Genomic DNA, 21,499 nt, shown 5'->3' on the forward strand with positions numbered 1-21,499 from the left:
CAGGTTTATTTGGTAGCAAAAGCCACACAAGCTTTCGGAGCTCCAAGCCCCTTCTTCAGGTGAGTGGGAATTCTGTTCACAAACAGGGCATATAAAGACACAAACTCAATTTACATGAATAATGGTTGGAATGCGAATACTTACAGCTAATCAAGTCTTTAAGATACAAACAACGTGAATGGAGAGAGCATCAAGACAGGCTAAAAAGATGTCTATTGTCTCCAGACAAGACAGCCAGTGAAACTCTGCAGGTCCAGGCAAGCTGTGGGGGTTACAAATAGTGTGACATGAACCCAATATCCCGGTTGAGGCCGTCCTCGTGTGTGCAGAACTTGGCTATCAGTTTCTGCTCAGCGACTCTGCGCCGTCGTGTGTCGTGAAGGCCGCCTTGGAGAACGCTTACATCTCCACATCATGTCATAATGTGGACAGACTGGAAGAATCTGCTGTCTTTTTCTGTCCATTACGTGATCCAGAAATAGTCCAAATGGTGCTTTTCATGTTCCATAATTTCTGATGAAATTTTGTACAAAGAAATTGAGCTAAGATGCAGGCAGAGACTCTCATTTTTAAGTACATATATTAATGGCTGAAGAGAAGTTCTGAAATGTCAGTCGTGGAAGAATGGGCCAAATATGCTTTGTCTTACATCAAGCGCTTATAAGACTCTTTTTATCAACAACCATCATACCTGCCAGGAATTACACTGTCCTTCACATTTCACTGGTCAGCTAATGGTAATTGACACAGATTACCCACATAGGGCTTGATTCTAATTATTTCTTGCAGTCTAGAACGTAAACAAGCAGTGGCATGTAATCTGACATTGGATCTGTTCCCTCTTTCTTTGCCAAGTCTCAGTGAACTCTCAGTTGCACACATTTAGAGCAGCCCCTATTTTTGTCCAACATATTTAGTGAAAAATCAATATTCCACAAAGGAGAGAAATGATTACAATGGATGAATTGTAATTATTTTCTGATCCTGTTCATGTTTGGTCATGAAAACAGCATTAAGTCAAATCTATACAGATAAAATCAGACGGGTGGGTAATTATTTACTTATGGTAGGCTTAAGTCTAAGAAGGACAGGGAGCTGCTGAGTTTATAGCTGGAATCATAGATCAGCATCTGTCTTTACATTTTGAGTCCTTGATAGGCTGCCAAGTCCACTATCATGGTGGACTCATTATAGACTGAAATTTTTATTACAATATAAAGAGTCTATAAACACCAAAAGTTTACAAAATGACAAATAATTGCATGTTTTGCCTTCTGGCTGATATCTGCTGCTCTATATCTAAATACCATTTGTGTATCATATTCATGCTTTTACATGGTTAAATGACATAACTCCATAGACTTTCAATATAGACCTTCTAGTACTGGAAAATAATGGCAACTAAGAAATCCTTCATCCAAAGTTTGACAGAAATAGTTTACATTTACTAAAGTTTATGTACTAGTGTCACAGTAGGCTTACATTAACACTGCAATGAAGTTACTGTGAAAATCCCCTAGTTGCCACACTCCGACGCCTGTTCGGGTACACTGAGGGAGAATTCAGCATGGCCAAAGCACCTAACCAGCATGTCTTCTGGACTGTGGGAGGAAACCGGGGTACCCGGAGGAAACTCAAGCAGACACGGGGAGAACATGCAGACTCCGCACAGATGGTGACACTGCTGCCTCACAGCCTATGTGAGGCAGCAGTGCTAACCACTGTGTCACCATGCTGCCCCTATGTATCTTATTCATGCTTCAACATGGTTAAATGACATAACTGTATAGATCTTCAATATAGACCTTCTAATAATGGAAAATGATGGAAACTAGGAAACCCTTCATTCAAAGTTTGACAGAAATAGTCTACAGAACTTCATGATTTCAAGTGACAATTTCACTTCGTGTAGAATACACCACAAAAAAAAGTAACGAAGCCCATGTTTCACTAACATCAAGTTCCATTGTCAACTGATGGAACTCATTGATATGCTAATACATTGCGCCAAAAAAGTGAAAGAATATGGGTTCAAGTCAACAGTTTCCAACATGGTGCGTTCTGAATCCCAGCCCACATACAAGGATGAAGCAATAAGCAGAGTGGAGAGAGGGAAAACCAGGGAGCCATCAATCTGCACCATTCTCAGGGGCTTTTTAGTGACAGGCTCATGAACAACATTGACAGTGCTGTGAGCAGTTTGCGTGCCATCCTCTCACTTAGGAAATGGGGGTGAGATAACCTAAAATGGAGAGGATAAAATCGCTGGCTTTCAGAAAGATTTATTTTGGGTCAGGATGACACATTGAGAGCGTAAAATTAGAATGCTGTGGATATTTGAATTCAAAGACGTTTAAGAATTCTCTCAGCTTTTTTGGGTAAAAATACAATTGTAAGTGGGGTTTTTTTTGTATATTTTTCGTCTTATCAATACCATTCAATGTGGTATGTATTTTGGATGAAAGGATCAAGTCGTACAGGAGAAAGCCCATGAGATAAAGTCTGTTGTGATGGGAATCTTCAAGTCCCCACTGCAGTGGCCTGATTCAATTCCCATGGGAATGAGCAGATTAGTTTCAAATCTAACAGCATAGCAATGTTGCACTGACCTTGGATAAATTCAAGTCATATGTTTCAGAAGACTTACAACATATTTGTTACTAATAAACGAGTGATCATTTGGAGATGTGCAAAACCAAGAGATTGTCATTCATTTTGGCAATAAACTTGTATAGATAACAATATTTACTTGTAATTTTTGAATCGTGTCTTATTTATAGCCGCTTGTAAATGTAGTTAATCCAGCCCTAAGCATCCATTCTATCAAACGTTTGCAGAAAATGAATTTAAATGAAACTACGATTGCTTACAAATATATTTATTTCAGATCCTGAATGAATCAGAAAGTGTAATGGAATAACATCAAAATTCAATTTTCTTAATAATGTTGATGTTGACTTCTGGGGGTATTTGTACTTTCTCCCACGCAACATGCACCATCATGGTTTTTTATTCACTGTGGCATCTTATGATTATTCTAAATCATCATTGTTATTGCAAATAAAGCCCTGTATACAATTTTTTTAATCATTTGGAGATATCAGATGCCCATCACCATTAGTTTGTATTTATTAGTATCACAAGTAGGCTTACATTAACACTGCAATGAAGTTACTGTGAAAATCCCCTAGTCGCCACACTCCGACATCTGTTTAGATACATTGAGGGAGAATTTAGCATGGCCAGTGCACCTAACCAGCACTTCTTTCAGACTGTGGGAGGAAACTGGAGCACCTAGAAGAAACCCACGCAGACACGGGGAGAACGTGCAGACTCTGCACAGACAGTAACCCAAGCTGGAAATTGAACACGGGTCCCTGGCACTGTGAGGCAGCAGTGCTCACTACAGTGCCACCGTGCCGCCCTAGACAAGTAGGATGCTGCATTCTTTTTCTTAAATCTTTCCATCGGGGCTGTAGACTTGGAAGAATATACATTGCCAAGGATTTGTCGTAAGTAAATTTGTTTTGTAGTGAACTTCACTGACATCTACAGTTACCCCAGTTTTACACTGAACAAGCAGATATCTTTCAGCCTACGTGCGAAGGGTTAAAAGAGGAGATTGAGTCCCTTACACCTGCAAATTACACCTTGCAGCACTGAAGGTGACTGGAGCAATCACCTTCTGTGCCATTGGTACCTTTGAGCTGCAAATGGATGTCACCATAGCTATCAATCATTGGTGTAAAAGTATATCTGTCAGGTCAATGTTACTTACCTGCTTTATTCCCCAGGAGAGCGGACCATTACATCTGCTTTCTTTAACCCCACAGCAGCAAGTGCGAACAAGCTATCAGCTTACTGACTTCACAGGTTTTCCAACAACATGGGAACCATTGACTGTGACCTGCTGCCACTTTGATTATTTTTTTCTCTAAGTCATTTTCAAGAATGGCAGGAAATGCGGGTATATCACCATCGACCTGTCTGATCGTTTTCACACAGGTACAGTTATAATTTCCCTACGCTCATCCAATCAACACAATATAGGAAGTAGAGTAAAGCTGATCCTATTTATTGACTGTAGTAAGCAGCATTTCTCATTAAGTTGAGAGCACAATTTTTTTTATTCATCTTTACGGGATGTGGGCCTCACTGGAGGGGCCAGCATTTATTGATCATCCCTAATTGCCCTCCATTTCAGAGGGCATTTAAGAATCAACCACATTGCTGTGGGTCTGGAGACACATGTAGACCAGACCAAGTAAGGATGGTAAATTTCCTTCCCTAAAGTACATTAGTAAACCAGATGTGTTTTTATGACAATCGACAATGGTTTCATTGTTATATTTTTAATTACAGATTTTTATTGAATTCAAATTTGCCATGGTGGAATTCGAACCCAAGTCTCCAGAGTAAGAACAAAGAACAATACAGCACAGGAACAGGCCCTTCGGCCCTCCAAGCCCGTGCCGCTCCCTGGTCCAAACTAGACCATTCTTTTGTATCCCTCCATTCCCACTCCGTTCATATGGCTATCTAGATAAGTCTTAAACGTTCCCAGTGTGTCCGCCTCCACCACCTTGCCTGGCAGCGCATTCCAGGCCCCCACCACCCTCTGTGTAAAATATGTCCTTCTGATATCTGTGTTAAACCTCCCTCCCTTCACCTTGAACCTATGACCCCTCGTGAACGTCACCACCGACCTGGGGAAAAGCTTCCCACCGTTCACCCTATCTATGCCTTTCATAATTTTATACACCTCTAATAAGTCTCCCCTCATCCTCCGTCTTTCCAGGGAGAACAACCCCAGTTTACCCAGTATTACCCTGGTTCTCTGGATTGCTAGTCCAGGGATAATTCCACTGTGCCACTTTCTCCCCTAAGTATTGACTGTTATGAAGTTGTTTTAGCCGTATAGTGAGTGACTAGATCATGTTCTCAATACCTGGCTCATGACTGAAAGTCAAGTTCCCAGACTTCTGCTTAATAGCGATACCATTAAGTTCCCCAAACCACGTGATTGGCAGTGGAATGCAGCTCGGGGTATCAAAGATTTTACTGCAAGCATATTGCAGTGTAGCCTTCCAAGAATTAATGCCGAGCCTTTATAGCCTGCGGATTCCTATGTAAAATGGCAACAATCCACAAACATTTTGATTGACCATTCCAAGGGCAACAATGATAGATGTAATGTAGACAAGGTCAATGCAGTAGTGAGTCAGCAGCTACCAAGAAATCATGTCGCTGCTCAGGACATCTATGATGAATTAATTCATGATCAATTAAGAGGTCACATTGAATGAGGCAGTACACAATGCACAGCTTACTGGCTAAGATGAAGGATATGCTTTTCGTGGGAATTAAGGTTTTCATTTGGCACATCTTCTGGAACTTTTCTTGCGTCATGGTATTATTGTTGTGCACTCATTAATTAAATGTTAATAACCCTCTTACATATTGAACAGGACTAGGAATGTGCACCAAGTGTCATCACTCCCACCAAACCTCTATTGTTTTGTGTACAACAAATAGCAAGAAAAATGGAATTCAAGTTATGCATGACACCAAATTATTAAGTTTTATAAAAAAGATGCAAAAGCATGTGGAAAATTTCAAATAAATATGTAACTCAAAAGCCATAACTAACATCATTTTGAAATCAGAACAATAAATTCGACAGCATAAAATTGGCATTCGAAATTTACTCTGATGTCAGTTACGCTGCAGCCGAGCCCGCAAGTTAAACCATTCACCAGCAGAGGGAGTGACGCGCAAGTTTCCTCGGTGAATTAATTTGCATATAAAGTGTTGTAGCTTCTGGTGTTATTCACATGTTGTAATAAGTCTTTGGAGGCAGAAGTCTCTTCACCAAAATCCCTTTATTTACAATTCCAGCAGCCGTACACTGTGTGCTTATCGATCAGCAGTCTACCTTCGGGAGTGCCAGAGGAACTGACGCTCCCGGTTAAATATAAGGAAAAGACTCCCTGATTGGCCCATCAATTGACTCCTTAATCAGGGAGTTCATATTTCAATAGGCCAATCCCAATGACCTGATTGAAGTCATTACACATGTAAACAGTTGAACTCCCAGGAAATGTGAGTGGAATATTAGGATATCTAACTGGTGCAATTGTATTGAAATAAAATGCTGCCTTCTTTCTTCAGCTTGACCCTACAAGACTTGCTGATAAAACTGCAGCAAGTGTTCTGAGTTCTGCTGAAATCTGGCAATGGCTTCTCGAACTCACATCTTTGTTTTATGTTGGCAGCAGCATGACAATGCAGATGGAGCTTAGACCCACTGGGCAATGAAGCATCAGAGGTGAGAGAGAATGATGAACGTCACTGAGGAGGATCTTGGTCTCCTCTTGCAATAGGTAGAATTGAAGAGACGTGGACTGCTTGGAGTAAGTGCATGCAAGCCTGGCAGTGCAATATGTCACACTGCCTGGCCTGGCAGGAGGTGGCACTGGCGATCTTAGCTAATTCACTCACTCCCTGAAGAGCAAAGTACTGCAGCAAAGAATTTAATGGTATCACCAGAAACTGGCTAGCTAAGTCACTGATTGTAGTTACCCTCTTTTTTCCAGCCCAGACCCTACCAAACTCTTTAACCTCTTAAAGTGCTATGTTCTGGCTGTCATGGCATCGTCAAGAGATTTTGAGTTTTGTTAGGAACAAAAGGTATTTATTGTCAAGGGAACCTTGGTACAGAAGCATTGCAACTCTAGGCTCCCATGGAGCAGAGCTGCAGTTCTTATATGCTTACAATATGGCTTCTAGATGATTCTTCCCAGAGACAGGACTCCATCCTCTGATGTGATCACTCACTTTCAGTTTCCATTGGTCCCTCAAGTCAGGTGACTCACTTCTGCTGTACTGCCAAAGAGACAGAACAGCAGAAGTGAGTCACCTGACTTGAGGAAGTGAACCCTATTACTCCTTAATCTCTTCCCGAACATGGGGAGATGGTGCAGGCCCTCTTGGAGACACACTATCATCGCTGAGCCAAAGCTCAAGTTCAACATCATCTGAACTAACATTGAATACAACTTCAGATGATTAGCTCTGCCCCGCCTCACCCCCTTTGTTTCCATTTTATTTATTTTTTAACTGTTCTCTACCTTTCATTTCTTTATTGTCTTTCTGTATTTTTCCTCACCTCCCCTAATCTTTCCCCTATGTTATCCCCCCTTTCCTTACCTTTTCTCCCCTTTTGCTTACCCTTTCTCCCCCTTTTTCTCAATTTTACCTCTCTCCCAACCATCTCCCCCCACATCTTCATCTGTCACAGCTTGCTCTCTGATTTCAGCTTATCTGTGGTTTGGCCTTTCACACTTTTTATTCTCTCTATGGACTGCCATTAGCAGCCTTTTCCCTTGTTTTTGTGGTTATGACTCACTTTTCATTCCCTCACCCTACAGTATAAATATCTCCCACTTTCTGTGCCTTTTTAGCTTTGACAAAGAATCATCTGGACTCGAAACATCAGTTCTTTTCTCTCCTTACAGATGCTGCCAGACCTGCTGAGATTTTCCAGCACTTTCTGTTTTGGTTTCAGATTCCATCATCTGCAGTCATTTGCTTTTATTCAACATCTTGCGGGGATCAAGTAAGTAACTCAGCATCTTCAATGCCTCCCTCTCACTTCAGGTACCATGCCCTAAGAGGGCATTGGCAATCATGAACCTGGTCCATAATCATGCTTGGCAAGGTACTGCAATGGTTTGTCATTGCTTTCTGCAGTATGGCCGACCAGGAGATTCTTCTGCTTACCATCAGGTGTTTTGCAAGGATTAACAAGTTGATAATCAACCTATTTGTCACATTATGAACACACCTTCCAAGGCCAACAAGTTCTGGAGCAGAATGCAAACCCAGAGCTTCTGGCTTAGAGGCAGGAATACCACCATTGTATCACAAGACCTTCCCTACAATGTCTTCCCACTGCTACAACTATGAGGTTTATAGGATTATTATAATTTTGGACTGTAAATTCAAATTTACAGTAAATGAAGGGGGTTGTGTGACATGTCCTGCAGTCTGCCTGACAGTAAGCCTGGCTAGTTTGATTGTTAGGGATGAAAGAAAGGCTTAGATTGTTTCACTGATAAGAAGATGCAAGATATTTATGCTGAGAGACAATGGCATGAGTCTTTGAGTATACCATATGTAGACTCTGAGTCTCCCAAAGTCCCAGAAAGGTGTTATAGATATTGAGCTGTAAAGAGTTGTGCTGGGAACTCCATTTACTTCTAATATGAAAGGGAATTGGGCTAAAAGACAGTTAATTTTCATTTAGGGGAGACGATGGCATAGTGGTATTACCATTGATTTAATAATCCACTGGAATAGTAATCTGGAAAACCAGGATAATGCTCTGGGGACCTGGGTTCGAATCCCACCATGTCAGGTGGTGAAATTTGAATTCAATGAAAAAAATCTGAATTAAAAGTCTAATGATGACCATGAAACCATTGTTGATTGTCATGAAAGCTCATCTGGTTCACGAATGTCCTTTAGGGAAGGAAATCTGCCATCTTTACCTGGTCTGATCTACGTGTAACTCCAGAGCAATGGTTGACTCTTAAATAACTTAACAAATCACCAATTTCAAGGACAATTAGGGATGGGCAATAAATGCTGACTCAGTCAGCGATGCCCACATCCCATTAATGAATTTTTTAAAAATTCATAGCTAATGTGTTTGATGGTGCCATGGGGAAGAGGGTAGTGGATGCCATTTTTGAGATCAGGTTACAGGTTTCCCTATCATATCATGAATCTGAAACAGAGAGACAGCAGTTGGTGTGCTCTACTGCCATCTGCAGACAGAGAAAGAAACAGAGGCAGCCAATCCCAACAGTGATACAACAGTCAGCCTCTGCTCTATTTTGCCTCATCTTCAACCATTATATCATTCATTTTGGGCAGATATATGGAGGCAAATCCCTGACCCTTTTGCGAAGTGCTCTTATAATTTTTTTTCATGGAGGAAATTCTCATTTTTTTCTGTGTGAATTTGGTTTTTAACTTGAGCAGTTTGATAGTTCAAATCTCTTTAATGTAATAAAAATCAGTAAAAATCAATAAATGATCAGTGGGCTACATTGACAGCCTTATTAATATGCTGCCATGACTGAATTTAAACTCAGTCTGCATTTTATCAGTGAACTTCATCAGAACAAAGCTGGGAAGAAATTATTATTCATTCTTAAGATGTAGCCATAACTGACGAGGCAAGTATTTATTGCACATCCCTGATTGCCCTTGAGGAGGTGGTGGTGAGCTGCTTCTTTAACAATAGCTAAGCCTTTTCAGTTGAAATCCAGCCACATTGATGTGAGTCTGAAGTCACATATAGCCAGCCAGTCTAATACAAACAGCAGATCTCCTTCCCAAATGGGCATTAGTGAACCAGCTAATAATAATCCAGTAGTTTCATCAAGACCATTACTGCCACTGGCTTTTTAATCCCACATTTTATCCCATTAACTAAATTATTTTAACCATGAACGGTGGGATTTGAACTTGTGTATCTAAACAGTAGTGTAGGCCTTTCCAATGTTGGTCCGGTAACAAAATCACCAGGCCCCATAGTGTAGTGTGTGTCCAAGTTATAATAACCTGATGCCTAATCACAGATTTCAATGTGAATCATATTGCTCTTTATTTTTATTTTATTAGAGGTGCTTTTTAATCCACTTACTGTTTCTTAAGGAGCTCTTTCTCTCCATTTGAATGTTAGCAATGATGTGTCAGAATGCAAACGTTAGAATTATCCCTTGTAGAGGCTCCAATGATTATGTCAAGATTTCTTAAGGAACAAAGTGATTATAGCAAGTTTGTGATGTAGTAAAATTTAAAGGGGAATTTCTTTTCAAAAACCCTTACAAATAAAGTTTTTTTTGCTGTAGTTGTGTTTGGAATTGCCAAGTTGCTAATTATTGGTTGTAATGTCACCTAGAGGCAGGAAGGTGGTACTGCTTATTTTCATAAATGACCTGGATGAGGAAGTGGAGGGATGGGTTGGTAAGTTTGCTGACGACACCAAGGTAGGTGGTGTTGTGGATAGTTTGGAGGGATGTCAGAAGTTGCAGCGAGACATAGATAGAATGCAAGACTGGGCGGAGAAGTGGCAGATGGACTTCAACCCGGATAAGTGTGTGGTGATCCATTTTGGCAGATCCAATGGGATGAAGCAGCAATATAATATGAAGGGTACCATTCTTAGCAGTGTAGAGGATCAGAAGGACCTTGGGGTCCGGGTCGATAGGACTCTTAAATCGGCCTCGCAGGTGGAGGATGCGGTCAAGAAGGCGTACGGCGTACTGGCCTTCATTAATCGAGGGATTGAGTTTAGGAGTCGGGAGATAATGCTGCAGCTTTATAGGACCCTGGTTAGACCCCACTTGGAGTACTGCGCGCAGTTCTGGTCACCTCATTACAGGAAAGATGTTGAAGCCATTGAAAGGGTGCAGAGGAGATTTACAAGGATGTTGCCTGGATTGGGGGGCATGCCTTATGAGGATAGGTTGAGGGAGCTTGGTCTCTTCTCCCTGGAGAGACGAAGGATGAGAGGTGACCTGATAGAGGTTTACAAGATGTTGAGAGGTCTGGATAGGGTAGACTCTCAGAGGCTATTTCCAAGGGCTGAAATGGTTGCTACGAGAGGACACAGGTTTAAGGTGCTGGGGGGTAGGTACAGAGGAGATGTCAGGGGTAAGTTTTTCACTCAGAGGGTGGTGGGTGAGTGGAATCGGCTGACGTCGGTGGTGGTGGAGGCAAACTCGTTGGGGTCTTTTAAGAGACTTCTGGATGAGTACATGGGATTTAATGGGATTGAGGGCTATAGATAGGCCTAGAGGTGGGGATGTGATCGGCGCAACCTGTGGGCCGAAGGGCCTGTTTGTGCTGTGGCTTTCTATGTTCTATGTTCTATGCTTAGGACATCTGCAAGATCGAATTGCACCTTCGACCATTTGCCTTTATGGATTTGAAACTGAGTACAGGGAGAGTAACTATACTGTTATTTTTGTTTAAAGGTTAGTTTAATTTTAGAATGCAATATTGTAACATAATGTAAACCATACTGAATTTTTTCTTGTCTGTATTAATACCACAATGGACAAAATAATGCACAACTTTAAGTTGTTTTCCTTTTTTAAATGTGATTTTCTCTTTCTGCATTTCTTTCCTGTGTCACACATCATTCCTCACTAAGCAGAGTGGACAGGCACAATATTCCATATCTTCTACTGATATCAGTTGCTCGCATTCTAGCCTCTGAGTCAGAAACTTGATTGTTCAAACCCCACTTAGACGTGAGCATGCAATCTAATGGCTAACACTTCAGCCTAGTACCCAGGGAGTGCTGTAGTGCTCGAGATGCTGTCTTACAGAAGCAAAGTTAATTGAGATTTAGTGCCTGCTTGGATGGATGTGAAAGATTTTATAGCAATGAGTTTGCCTGATGTCTTGGCCAAGGTTCTTCACTCAACCACTACCACTGAAAACAGATTATCTGGTCATTCATTTATTTGCTGTTTGTAAGATGTGCCGTGTGCAAATTGGTAGTTCTTTAAAATTGTTCATAGGTTGTTATGCTGAGACATGATAAGTACCATTGGTTATCATGTTACATGTTGCATGTTACAGATTTCTATTGTTTTCGATCTAGTGGTTGGTCTTTTAAATGAGGTATATTAAAACCGACTGCAAATCTGATTCCAACTTAGTTCACCAATATTTTGCAATCTAAACAGAGGGAGGTATAACTGAAATGATAGCACAAACTTGTTCTTTTTAAATTCCAGGGGTGAGTTGTTTTTCACGATGAATTCAGAGTGATGCTGTTCAAATAAGAATCTGAATACCTCAGAGGAAGGATCTATCTGAAACTAATAAGAATATCATTCATATGAAGATTAATTATATTGCCTTCCTAAAACACCTTGGGACATTTTATTATAGAATCCCTGCAATGCAGAAGGAGGGCATTCAGACCACCACCCTCCTGTAACTCCACGCATTTCCCATGGCTAATCCATCTAACCTACACATCTTTGAACACTAAGGGGAATTTTTCACATAGTCAGTCCACCTAACTTGCACATGAGTGTGCGAGGCAACAAGAGCACACTGGTGGAAACCCACGCAGACAGGGGGAGAACATGCAAACTCCATACAGAAAGTCACCCGAGGCCAGAATCGGACTTGGGTCCCTGGCCTTGTTAGGCAACAGTGCTAACCATTATGTCCCCATGCCGCCCTGTAAACAGTGGTATATAAATTCAAGTTGTTGTTTTGGTTACCTTATTTCTAAGTCTTGCATTATTGCTTTAACTGCTTAAGAAATGAAAAGGAATAGAGACTAGGGTAAATGTATAACTATACGGCAGGTCTGTGCTTAGTTTTATATACTGACTTGCTTTTTTTAAATCTTAAAACAATGCACGACGCAATCCTCTGCTGCCTCCAAAGGCCAGAACAGAATCACATGGAGTCACAAGATAAATCCAGTAGCGAAACACAATTACAAGGCAGCGTTTGCTGTTCCTTTGCAGAGCACAATTCCGCAACCTTACCTAGAAATGAAAGCAAGGGTCAACATTGTGAAAGGCTTGGAAAATTGGGACTCACCCGCGGGGGTGACCTAAGATAGAAGAGCCAAAACAATCGAGAGCTCACTAAAGACCCAAGAACTAGTAGCACTGTGTAACTCAAGGAAGTTATTTTATTTCATGAAAACTGGGGACGTTCAGCAAGTGGGCACAAGGACACTTGCAACTGTGGCTCATGTTAATTTTCCTTGTTCTCTGCTTATTACCATGTACGATCACAAATGAGCAATTCTCTACTTCAGCGGGTTGCAAGTTCATGCCCCACCATGCCGCATTTCCACTGATTTAAAAGTATAATGTGAATAGAGGTCCAGTACTTTAAACTATCCTGCTTGATCTGCACATTTTCTGCATGCACTCGAAGCTATATAGCATATGGGATTTCGTTTCTAAGTACCATATATTGAAAAGAAAATCTGTTTCATTTTAAGTAAGTGTGAAATAATTGCAAAGGATTTACTTGCATCAGTAACTTCTGAAATGCATAAGTACTCTCTTTGCTGGTTGGTTGAACATCAGTTGCTGATGGATTTTAGAATCTATCCTCTGTGCAATTTCCAGCTGGATAAAGAAAGCTGCAGGTAAGCATCTCTCATTAGAAGCATGTCTGATTTAATTACACCTTAATTAATGCTCAAAAAACAAGCTACAGGATAGTTTCGATCACCAAACTCATTCACTGAAAACATTTATCAATCCGCAGATCTTTATCAGCAGTGGAGATGACAGTAAATCAAATTAGTGAGCCTTTCCAATCCATGAAAAAAATGATTAGAACATCCTTATACCTTATCCTAACAAAATCTAATTGTGTGTGAATAATAGGTTCAGAAATGTGATTAATGGAACTATGCAAAAACAAAAGCGTTTAGGATTGCTTCCTCATCTATCAATCTGCAATGTCGTTATGTGACTTTTATGCATATTTTGCTAATGAGTTATAATTGAAAGCAAAAACATTTATGTCGAATATATTTCTGACAGTTTATTGGAGCATTATTAGGTGACATTTGAAAATAATCAAATTGAATGCATGTAGTAGAATTTTCCTATAATTTGAAAAATTATGTGACCTTATGCAGCTTTGAAGTAAATCAGCATTGTGCAGCTAACATCAAGACTGTATTGTCCTGATGCACAATTAATTTGGCAAATAGAATGAAATGAATCCTTGGGACAAAAGACCCAAAATGATTTTAAGTTAAGGCTTCATTAAGGGGCAGCCCAGTGGCACAGTGGTTAGTACTGCTGCCTCAAAGCACTAGGCACATGGGTTTGATTCCAGCCTCGGGTGACTGTCTGTGTGGAGTTTGCACGTTCTCCCCATGTCTGCGTGGGTTTCCTTTGGGTGCTCGGATTTCCTTTGGGTGCTCAGGTTTCCTCCCAGTCCAAAGATGTGTGGGTTAGGTTGATTGGCCATGCTAAATTGACCCTTAGTGTCAGGGGGATTAGCGGGGGTTATGGGGATAGGGCCTTGATGGGATTGATAGGCCGAATGGCCTCCTGCTGCAATCTAGGGATTCTATGATTCATTATAAAAACTGAAATTACTGGTCAAATTGGTATGGCTTACTTGAAACAAAGAAAACAAGAATAATTATTGGCAAGAAACTTTAGTGTGTCGTACTATTTTTCACATTTGTAAAGATGAGTAAATGTAAAATTAAAATGAAATTCAAATTGATTGTACTGGCAATTATTAGCTCCCTTCTTATACCTGTGTAATGTTCCTCATAGTTAGCCAGTAAGAGGGAACCTACATCACGGTTGAAATTCTCCATTCTCGCATGCTGGGCTGCAGTGAATGGAGATTTGGCTGAGTGCAAAATTCTCTGTTCACACTGGCAGTGGGACTGGAAAATCCCAGCTGCAGGCGAGGTTGGAGAATTCCAGCCGACACCTCTTATCACTAGCAACATTCTGAATGATTCATGTGACACGCTTTACCTATCTGTGCAAGAGTTCTTGCGGCACAGTGGTAGTGCCCTGCTGCTGAGCCTAGAAGCTTTGGGTCCAAGTTCACCAGGATTGTTGGCTACGGAAGGAGCATTCATAACATGGCTCAATGGGGAGATAATCAGTTTGGGAATTCCACCCCTCCATTCCACATAGGAAATAAGGTGAGTTCACACAGATATACCAGAAATCTACCCAGGATTGCCCAATTGGACAATTCTACTGTGACAATTCTAATGCAATCAATCGCCATGGAATCGAGAAATGGCTTCCATCATTGGTTATACCACATAATGCTGAAATCATATTGACAGATAGCATTACTATTTCAACAAATAAGAATGAATTTTAAAAGATTGGGATTAGGATTGAATTCAAATGCAGAAAATATGGGTTAACTTGACTTGTTTGAACTGAACCTTGTTTGGAAGTTTGCACAGATTCAACTGTTTCACTGAAAACGCAAGGTTATACCTAGCAACAACACCTCTCCTTCCTACTGATACCTACAGGCACATAATATTGCTTCCAGTGGATGAATAATGTTTTCATAGAATCATAGAATCCCTACAGGACAGAAGGAGGCCATTTGGCCCATCAAGACTATACTGACTACAATCTCACCCAGGCCCTATTCCTGTAACCCTCATTTACCTAATAATCCCCCTAACATTAGGGTTAATTTAGCATGGCCAATCAACCTAACCCGCACATCTTTGGACTTGCATACTATTTCCTTATCCAATCTAAATGCTGTTCTGTAATGTAATAGCCAAAAGAAAAACAAGCTTTGCTAATTTTAGATATATCCAATGTTATTTCCTCCAAGCATTTTTCCACAGTTTTGCGGCTCTGTAAACATCAAACTTTCTGTCCATGTATCTCTGTTCATATGTGCCTAGAATTAGCAAATGAAATTTACTCAGAGAGTGGTTGGGGTGTGGAATGGACTGCCTGCCGTGATAGTGGAGTCAGACACTTTAGGAACATTTAAGCGGTTATTGGATAGGCACATGGAGCACACCAGGATGATAGGGAGTGGGATAGCTTGATCTTGGTTTCAGATAAAGCTCGGCACAACATCGTGGGCCGAAGGGCCTGTTCTGTGCTGTACTGTTCTATGTTCTATGTTCTTAACCCACAACATGTGAACCCACAATTCCTTCTCAGCGATTGGTGTCTTTAATATCATTATAACACACAAAAAGGTCGCTAGCAGCATTGTGTGGCACTCTACAATGGCTGTGCTTCTAGCTGTCGTAGCTGACATGTTTCAATGATGTTCTCCTGGGTGAATTGCAACTCGTGATGTGGAGATGCCGGCGTTGGACTGGGATAAACACAGTAAGAAGTCTCACAACACCAGGTTAAAGTCCAACAGGTCTATTTGGTAGCAAAAGCCATTAGCTTTCGGAGCGCTTGCTGCCCCTTCGTAACTCCCTCAGAGACAGCTCCAGGCTAAGGTGGATGTAGGGAAAGTGCACTCTGAGGACTCCATGTGTGTACAGCCTTCTGCTGAGAGCCATCCTCCTCTTCCCTCCAGGCTTTTCTCTCTGTCACTGCCATTCTGCAACCAAGAGGGGCTGCAAATAACCCCTTCCACCACTTCCAAACCCCAAGTGGCAGGACCCTTTTTGCTCAGACATTTCAAACTGCATTGAACTCCTTCGATAATTTCAGCACCACTCCCTGATGACTTCAATAAAATGCTATGCAATATTTCCACTCACGCTGCAGCGGGAAAGGAAAGTCAAAAGCAGTCTACCAGATCCCATTAAATAGCATGAGTAATCCTACAGTTGGAGCAATGCTTCCACACGTGAAAGGCACACTCACGCTAGCACCCCTACGATCATGAAATGCCATGTGGGTTACATCAATAATCAAAACTGGATTGGCCACCATCACTGGGACTCCCATGATGCTGAAGCTATTAGCAGTATAGAACCAAATTTTGTGGCCATTGTGTTTTGCATGCTATCACATTGTATAAAGTTAAACATCAACATGCAGAACCAAGTATCAAAGTAAGTATAGTATATTGAATATTACGTTTTGTTCACTTGAGGCTGCCAATTTGCACATGTACCAGCAGAGGGAATACACTAAGAAGAGAAAGTAATGATCCATGTTTAATAGCTCACACAATTCTAATTTTAAATGCCTCTGGATTGAGTCCCTGCCTCATGTTGGTAGACATCACGATGTATATAATGGATGCAAGGCCTAGAAGAATCCCAGTCATTTCTGGCGTTTGTGGGAAGAAGGTGCAGATGCAAGGCCATGGCATGAACAATTGGCAGCCAAACCATGGCTGGTGTTTTCCTGAGTTGGGCTGGTGAGCCAGGCGGACAGCTCAATGTATCCTGAATACAGGAGGAGCAAGGTGCTATGCATCATGTCCGGACTGCCAAGAGAGTGACAGGAAGGAGGAGCGTGGCTTGAGTGGGGCCACACTGGGTTGTGAGTTCAGATACACCCTGTTCTCTTGCAGGAAGAGAGAAGCCTGGATTCAGAGCAACCTGGAGAAGGAGTACTTTATGGAACAGAGTTTAAAACTTGCCATCTGCCTCCACCTGTACCCTAGATTCCAGATTGAGGTATTTATGATGGTTCTGGAGAATGATGGTACCACTGTGGTAGCTGTTTTGACTTGTGCCTCCATTATGCTGGCAGAAGTGGCCATCAAGATGTCTGATGTGGTGGTGGGTTGCTCCTTGAGGCAGTGTGGAAATGTCTCCTTTCTGGATCTGATTACAGCTGAGAAGTATCATGTATCCAGCCTCCATGAAGGAGAAGCTTGACTGTGGCATTACTGTTCACCCTTAATTGGATCTCAGGGTTGGTGTTCAAAGGAGAGTGGGGGAGCAGACATTGGTGGAAGCATTCAAGGCTCATGTTGAGGGCTGTCAGAAGCTATTCACATGAGTCCAGCAGCATCTAAACAGATCGATTGAGAGGAATATCCCAGTTTGTCAATAAGGCTTAGATGTTCTCTGATGGACATTCCAGTAAATACTTGTCTAAAAATGTCTGAATACATAGCTTCCTGTCCTAAGAACTTCACAGTAGGTATAATGCTTTGAGTTATCTGGCAGTTCATGTGTAAAATTGGGCAGTGTTGATGATTTCCTGGGTACTGGGTATTGTTGATTATCAGTAGAAAATTTAGACCGCAGAAGGCTATTTGACACATTGGCTGGAACTCTCCGACCTCACCTGCAGCTGGGATTCTCCACTCCCGCTGCAGCGAATGAAGATATGGCTGAGCACCAAATTTTCCATTCTTGCTGGCAGCGGGAGTGGGGCATGCAAGACTGGAGAATTCCAGCCATTGTGTTTACCAAGAAAAGGCTATCTAGTATAATCCCTCTTTGCAGCTCATTTTCATATGGCCATTTTGCCTCCTGTAAAAATCCCTTTCACTTTACAAAGAAAATCGCAGATGTAATTCATCATCAACTAAGATTTATGGAAGTATATATTTACTTTCAAAGAATGCTCACAACGTGATTGTATGAAGGTGCCCAACAGTATCAATGGGAAACTGAACACAAGGCTCCAAACATCAGTGAGGCATGGGTCACTTGCTTTGTTTTTTCTTTACATCCAAATATTGGTGACAATTGCAAAGCCACATTTATGACATCCGCCCCCCCCCCCCCCCCCCCCCCCAAGTGCTCTGTCCCCTTCCTGATCTGCTGGCATCATTGTGGTCACAGTGAAAGGGAAGCAATTCCAGGATGTGCAGTGATAAATGTTCAAGCCAGGATGTCGTTTGACTTGGCGCAGTACTTGAAGACAATCATGCCCAGGTGATCCCATCTCCCTCATTTCCACTCCCTCTAACCCAAGGGACGCAGACTTGAAAGGATAGGTGGACAACTAGTTTAACCACACACTGCCAGCCCTGACTGGACTACTTAAAACACTATTGGTCCTGCTTCAATCTGCTAAAACTGCTCGTTGAGGACCACCTGCTTATCCTGTTCTTTCTGAAGGGAGTGTTCACTTCATTCATTTGTGGTACAAACTCAATTTTTATTTTTCCTTGTGATCAGTCATGATCCTTCTGGGAGTTGAAGACATCTGTCCCTGTCATTTGGATGTTCCCCATCAGTTGGCTCACCTTGTAGTTTGCCTTTTATTGTGACACTACTCTTTTCAGTGCATTTTAAGGGATGACTTAAAGCAGGAAAGTAATGTTGAGATGTTTAGTGGGGTCGGAGAGGGAGTGGGGGGGGGAGGGGGTGTGTGGGGACTTGGGTGGTTGCTCCAGAGCTTCAGATCAAGGCAGCTAAGCCACCAATGAGAATTGGGAATGCGCAAGAGGCCTAAAACAGAGGGTTGCAAGTATTTCCAAGGATTATAGGGCTGGAGAAGCTTCTGAGATTATGGAGGGATTTGAAAACAAGGATGAGAATTTTAAGGACAAGTCATTACTTGACCCAGAGCCAATGTAGATCAGCCTGCACAGGAGTGATGGGGGATTGGGATTTGCTACAACACGCAGGCAGCAGAATTTTAGATGACCTCAAGATTATGGAGGGTAGAATGTGTGAGACTATGCAACCAAAAGTGCATTGGAGTAGTCAAGTCTAGAGGTAATAAAAAGATGAATGAGGGTTTCAACAACAGATGACCTGAGACAGGTGTGAAGTCAGGTAATGTTATGGAGGTGAAAATAGATGGTCTTAGCGATGGCAAAAATATGGGAAAAGTAACCCATCTCTGGGTCAAATGTGACACCAATGTTGTGACTAGACTGGTTTAGTCTCAGACTGTTGCTGTGGAGTGGGGACCAAAAACAATTTACCTTTGTCACAGTAATATAGGATGTCATTGGTGACTTTAAGAAGAGTTGTTACGAAAATGTGGCAGCAACAGAAACCTGATTGGATGGATTCAAACACGAAGTTCTGGGAAAGATATTTGGGAAACAACAACATGTCCAAGGACTTTGGAGAGGAAAGGAAGGTTGGAGCTGAGAAGGTCGATTCCAAGGATGGTGAGGTCAAGGGTTGTTTTTCGCGAGGAGAGAGGTAATGACAGTGGAGAGAGCAAGGAGAGACCTGAAGACAGAGAACCATTTACAATATCGGTTATGATGAAGGACAGGAAGGGAAAATGTGTAGTCAGCAATTTAGTGAGAATAGATTTGAGGGAACAGGAGGTGGGACTCATGGACAAGATGAGACAGGGCATGAGGTGAGATAGGAGAGGAACTAGAGAAAGATGCGAGTTCAGAGTTGGGAGAACGACAGAGACAGCCGATCATGTTCTTTCAATCTTGGTGACAAAGAGGTTCATGAGTGTGGACGGGATGGGGAGAGAGTGCTACATAATGACAATTTAAAATGGAGAAAGAAAAGTGTTATCATTGTTGGGAGTTGACAAAGAGAGGTTCGACTCCAATGAGTGGGAAAAGCATATCAGGAAAAGACAACCAAGACGACGACTCAAACTCTGAATTAACAAAGGTCTACCACTCCTCCCAGTATGCCCAGAATGAAGTGCGGAAGAATCTCTGGAAGACACCATCTGAATTTATAAAGTCAGAGACTTGAGGAGGAAAGAAGAGGTCACATGATTTAATGTAAATCCAGTGGATAAATACTTGGTGAGGTGTAGTATAAAGGTGTCTGCCATAGCAAGGTTCAATATGAGACATATGAAGCATACAAACGTACAAATTAGGAGCAGGAGTAGGCCACTCAGCCCCTTGAGCCTGCTTCATCATTCCACAAGATCATGGCTGATCTGACTGTAACTTCAACCCCACATTCCCACCTACCCCAGTAATATTTCATGCCCTTGCTTATCAAGAATCCATCTACTTCTGCCTTAAAAATATTCAAAGACTTTGCTTCCATCACCTTTTGAGGAAGAGTTCCAAAGACTCTGTAAGAAGAAATTGTCCTAACCTCTGTCTTAAATTTGTGACCCCTTATTTCTAACCAGTGCCCCCCACCCACCTCCGCACCCCACCACCAATTCTACATTCTCCGAGAAGAGAGAATATACTTTCCACGTCCACTATGTCAAGATACCTCAGGATTTATATATCTCAAGTAGGCAGTGGAGAGGCAATTGTGTAGTGGTATTGTTGCTGGAATAGTAATCCAGAGACCCAGGGTACTGCTCTGGGGACCATGGTAGATGATAAAAGTTGAATTCAATATCAATCCGGAATTAAGAAATCTAATGATAACCATGAAACCATTGTTGATTGTTGTAAAAAGCTATTTGGTTCACTATTGTCCTTTAGGGAAGGAAATCTGCCTCCTTACCTGGTCCTGCCTACATGTGACTCCAGACTCACAGCAATGTGTTTGACTCTTAAATGCCCTCAGCTGAAGGACAATTAGGGTTGGGCAATAAATGCTGGCCAAGCCAGTGACTCCCACATCCCATGAATGAATATAAAAATAAAAATAAACAACCTCTTACTCTTCTAAGCTTCAGCAGATACAGGCTTAGCCCTTATTTAACCTCTTCATAAGACAATCCTCCCATTCCAGGTATTAGTCAAGTAAAGTGGGGGCGCACGGTGGCACAGTGGTTAACACTGCTGCCTCACAGCTCCGGGGACCTGGGTTCGATTCCCGGCTTGGGTCACAGTCTTTGCGGAGTCTGCACGTTCTCCCCATGTCTGCATGGGTTTCCTCTGGGTGCTTCCGTTTCCTCCCACACTCCAAAGATGTTAGGTTAGGTTAGGTGTATTGGCCATGCTAAATTGCCCCTTAGTGTCCTGGGATGCGTAGGTTAGTGGGGTAAATATGTGGGATTACGGGGATAGTGCCTGGGTAGGATTGTTGTTGGTGCAGGCTCGATGGGCTGAATGGCCCCTTTCTGCACTGTAGAGTTTCTATGATTCTGTGATAAACCTTCTTTGAACTGCTTGCAATGCATTT

The 21,499-nt window shown here is 41.9% G+C and overlaps 1 protein-coding gene across 1 annotated transcript; it reads left to right on the top strand.

Moving 5' to 3' along the window:
• The first annotated feature begins 14,686 nt into the window (after nucleotides 1–14,686).
• On the top strand, nucleotides 14,687–17,567 carry exosc6 (exosome component 6). The gene is given in 5 exon segments (XM_078234614.1): nucleotides 14,687–14,749; nucleotides 16,816–16,992; nucleotides 16,994–17,380; nucleotides 17,383–17,446; nucleotides 17,449–17,567. Coding segments are annotated over 5 exon segments (810 nt in total).
• Nucleotides 17,568–21,499: the final 3,932 nt, after the last annotated feature.

Source organism: Mustelus asterias, chromosome 19 (genome assembly GCF_964213995.1).
Source record: "Mustelus asterias chromosome 19, sMusAst1.hap1.1, whole genome shotgun sequence".
NCBI classification, from domain to species: Eukaryota; Metazoa; Chordata; class Chondrichthyes; order Carcharhiniformes; family Triakidae; genus Mustelus; species Mustelus asterias.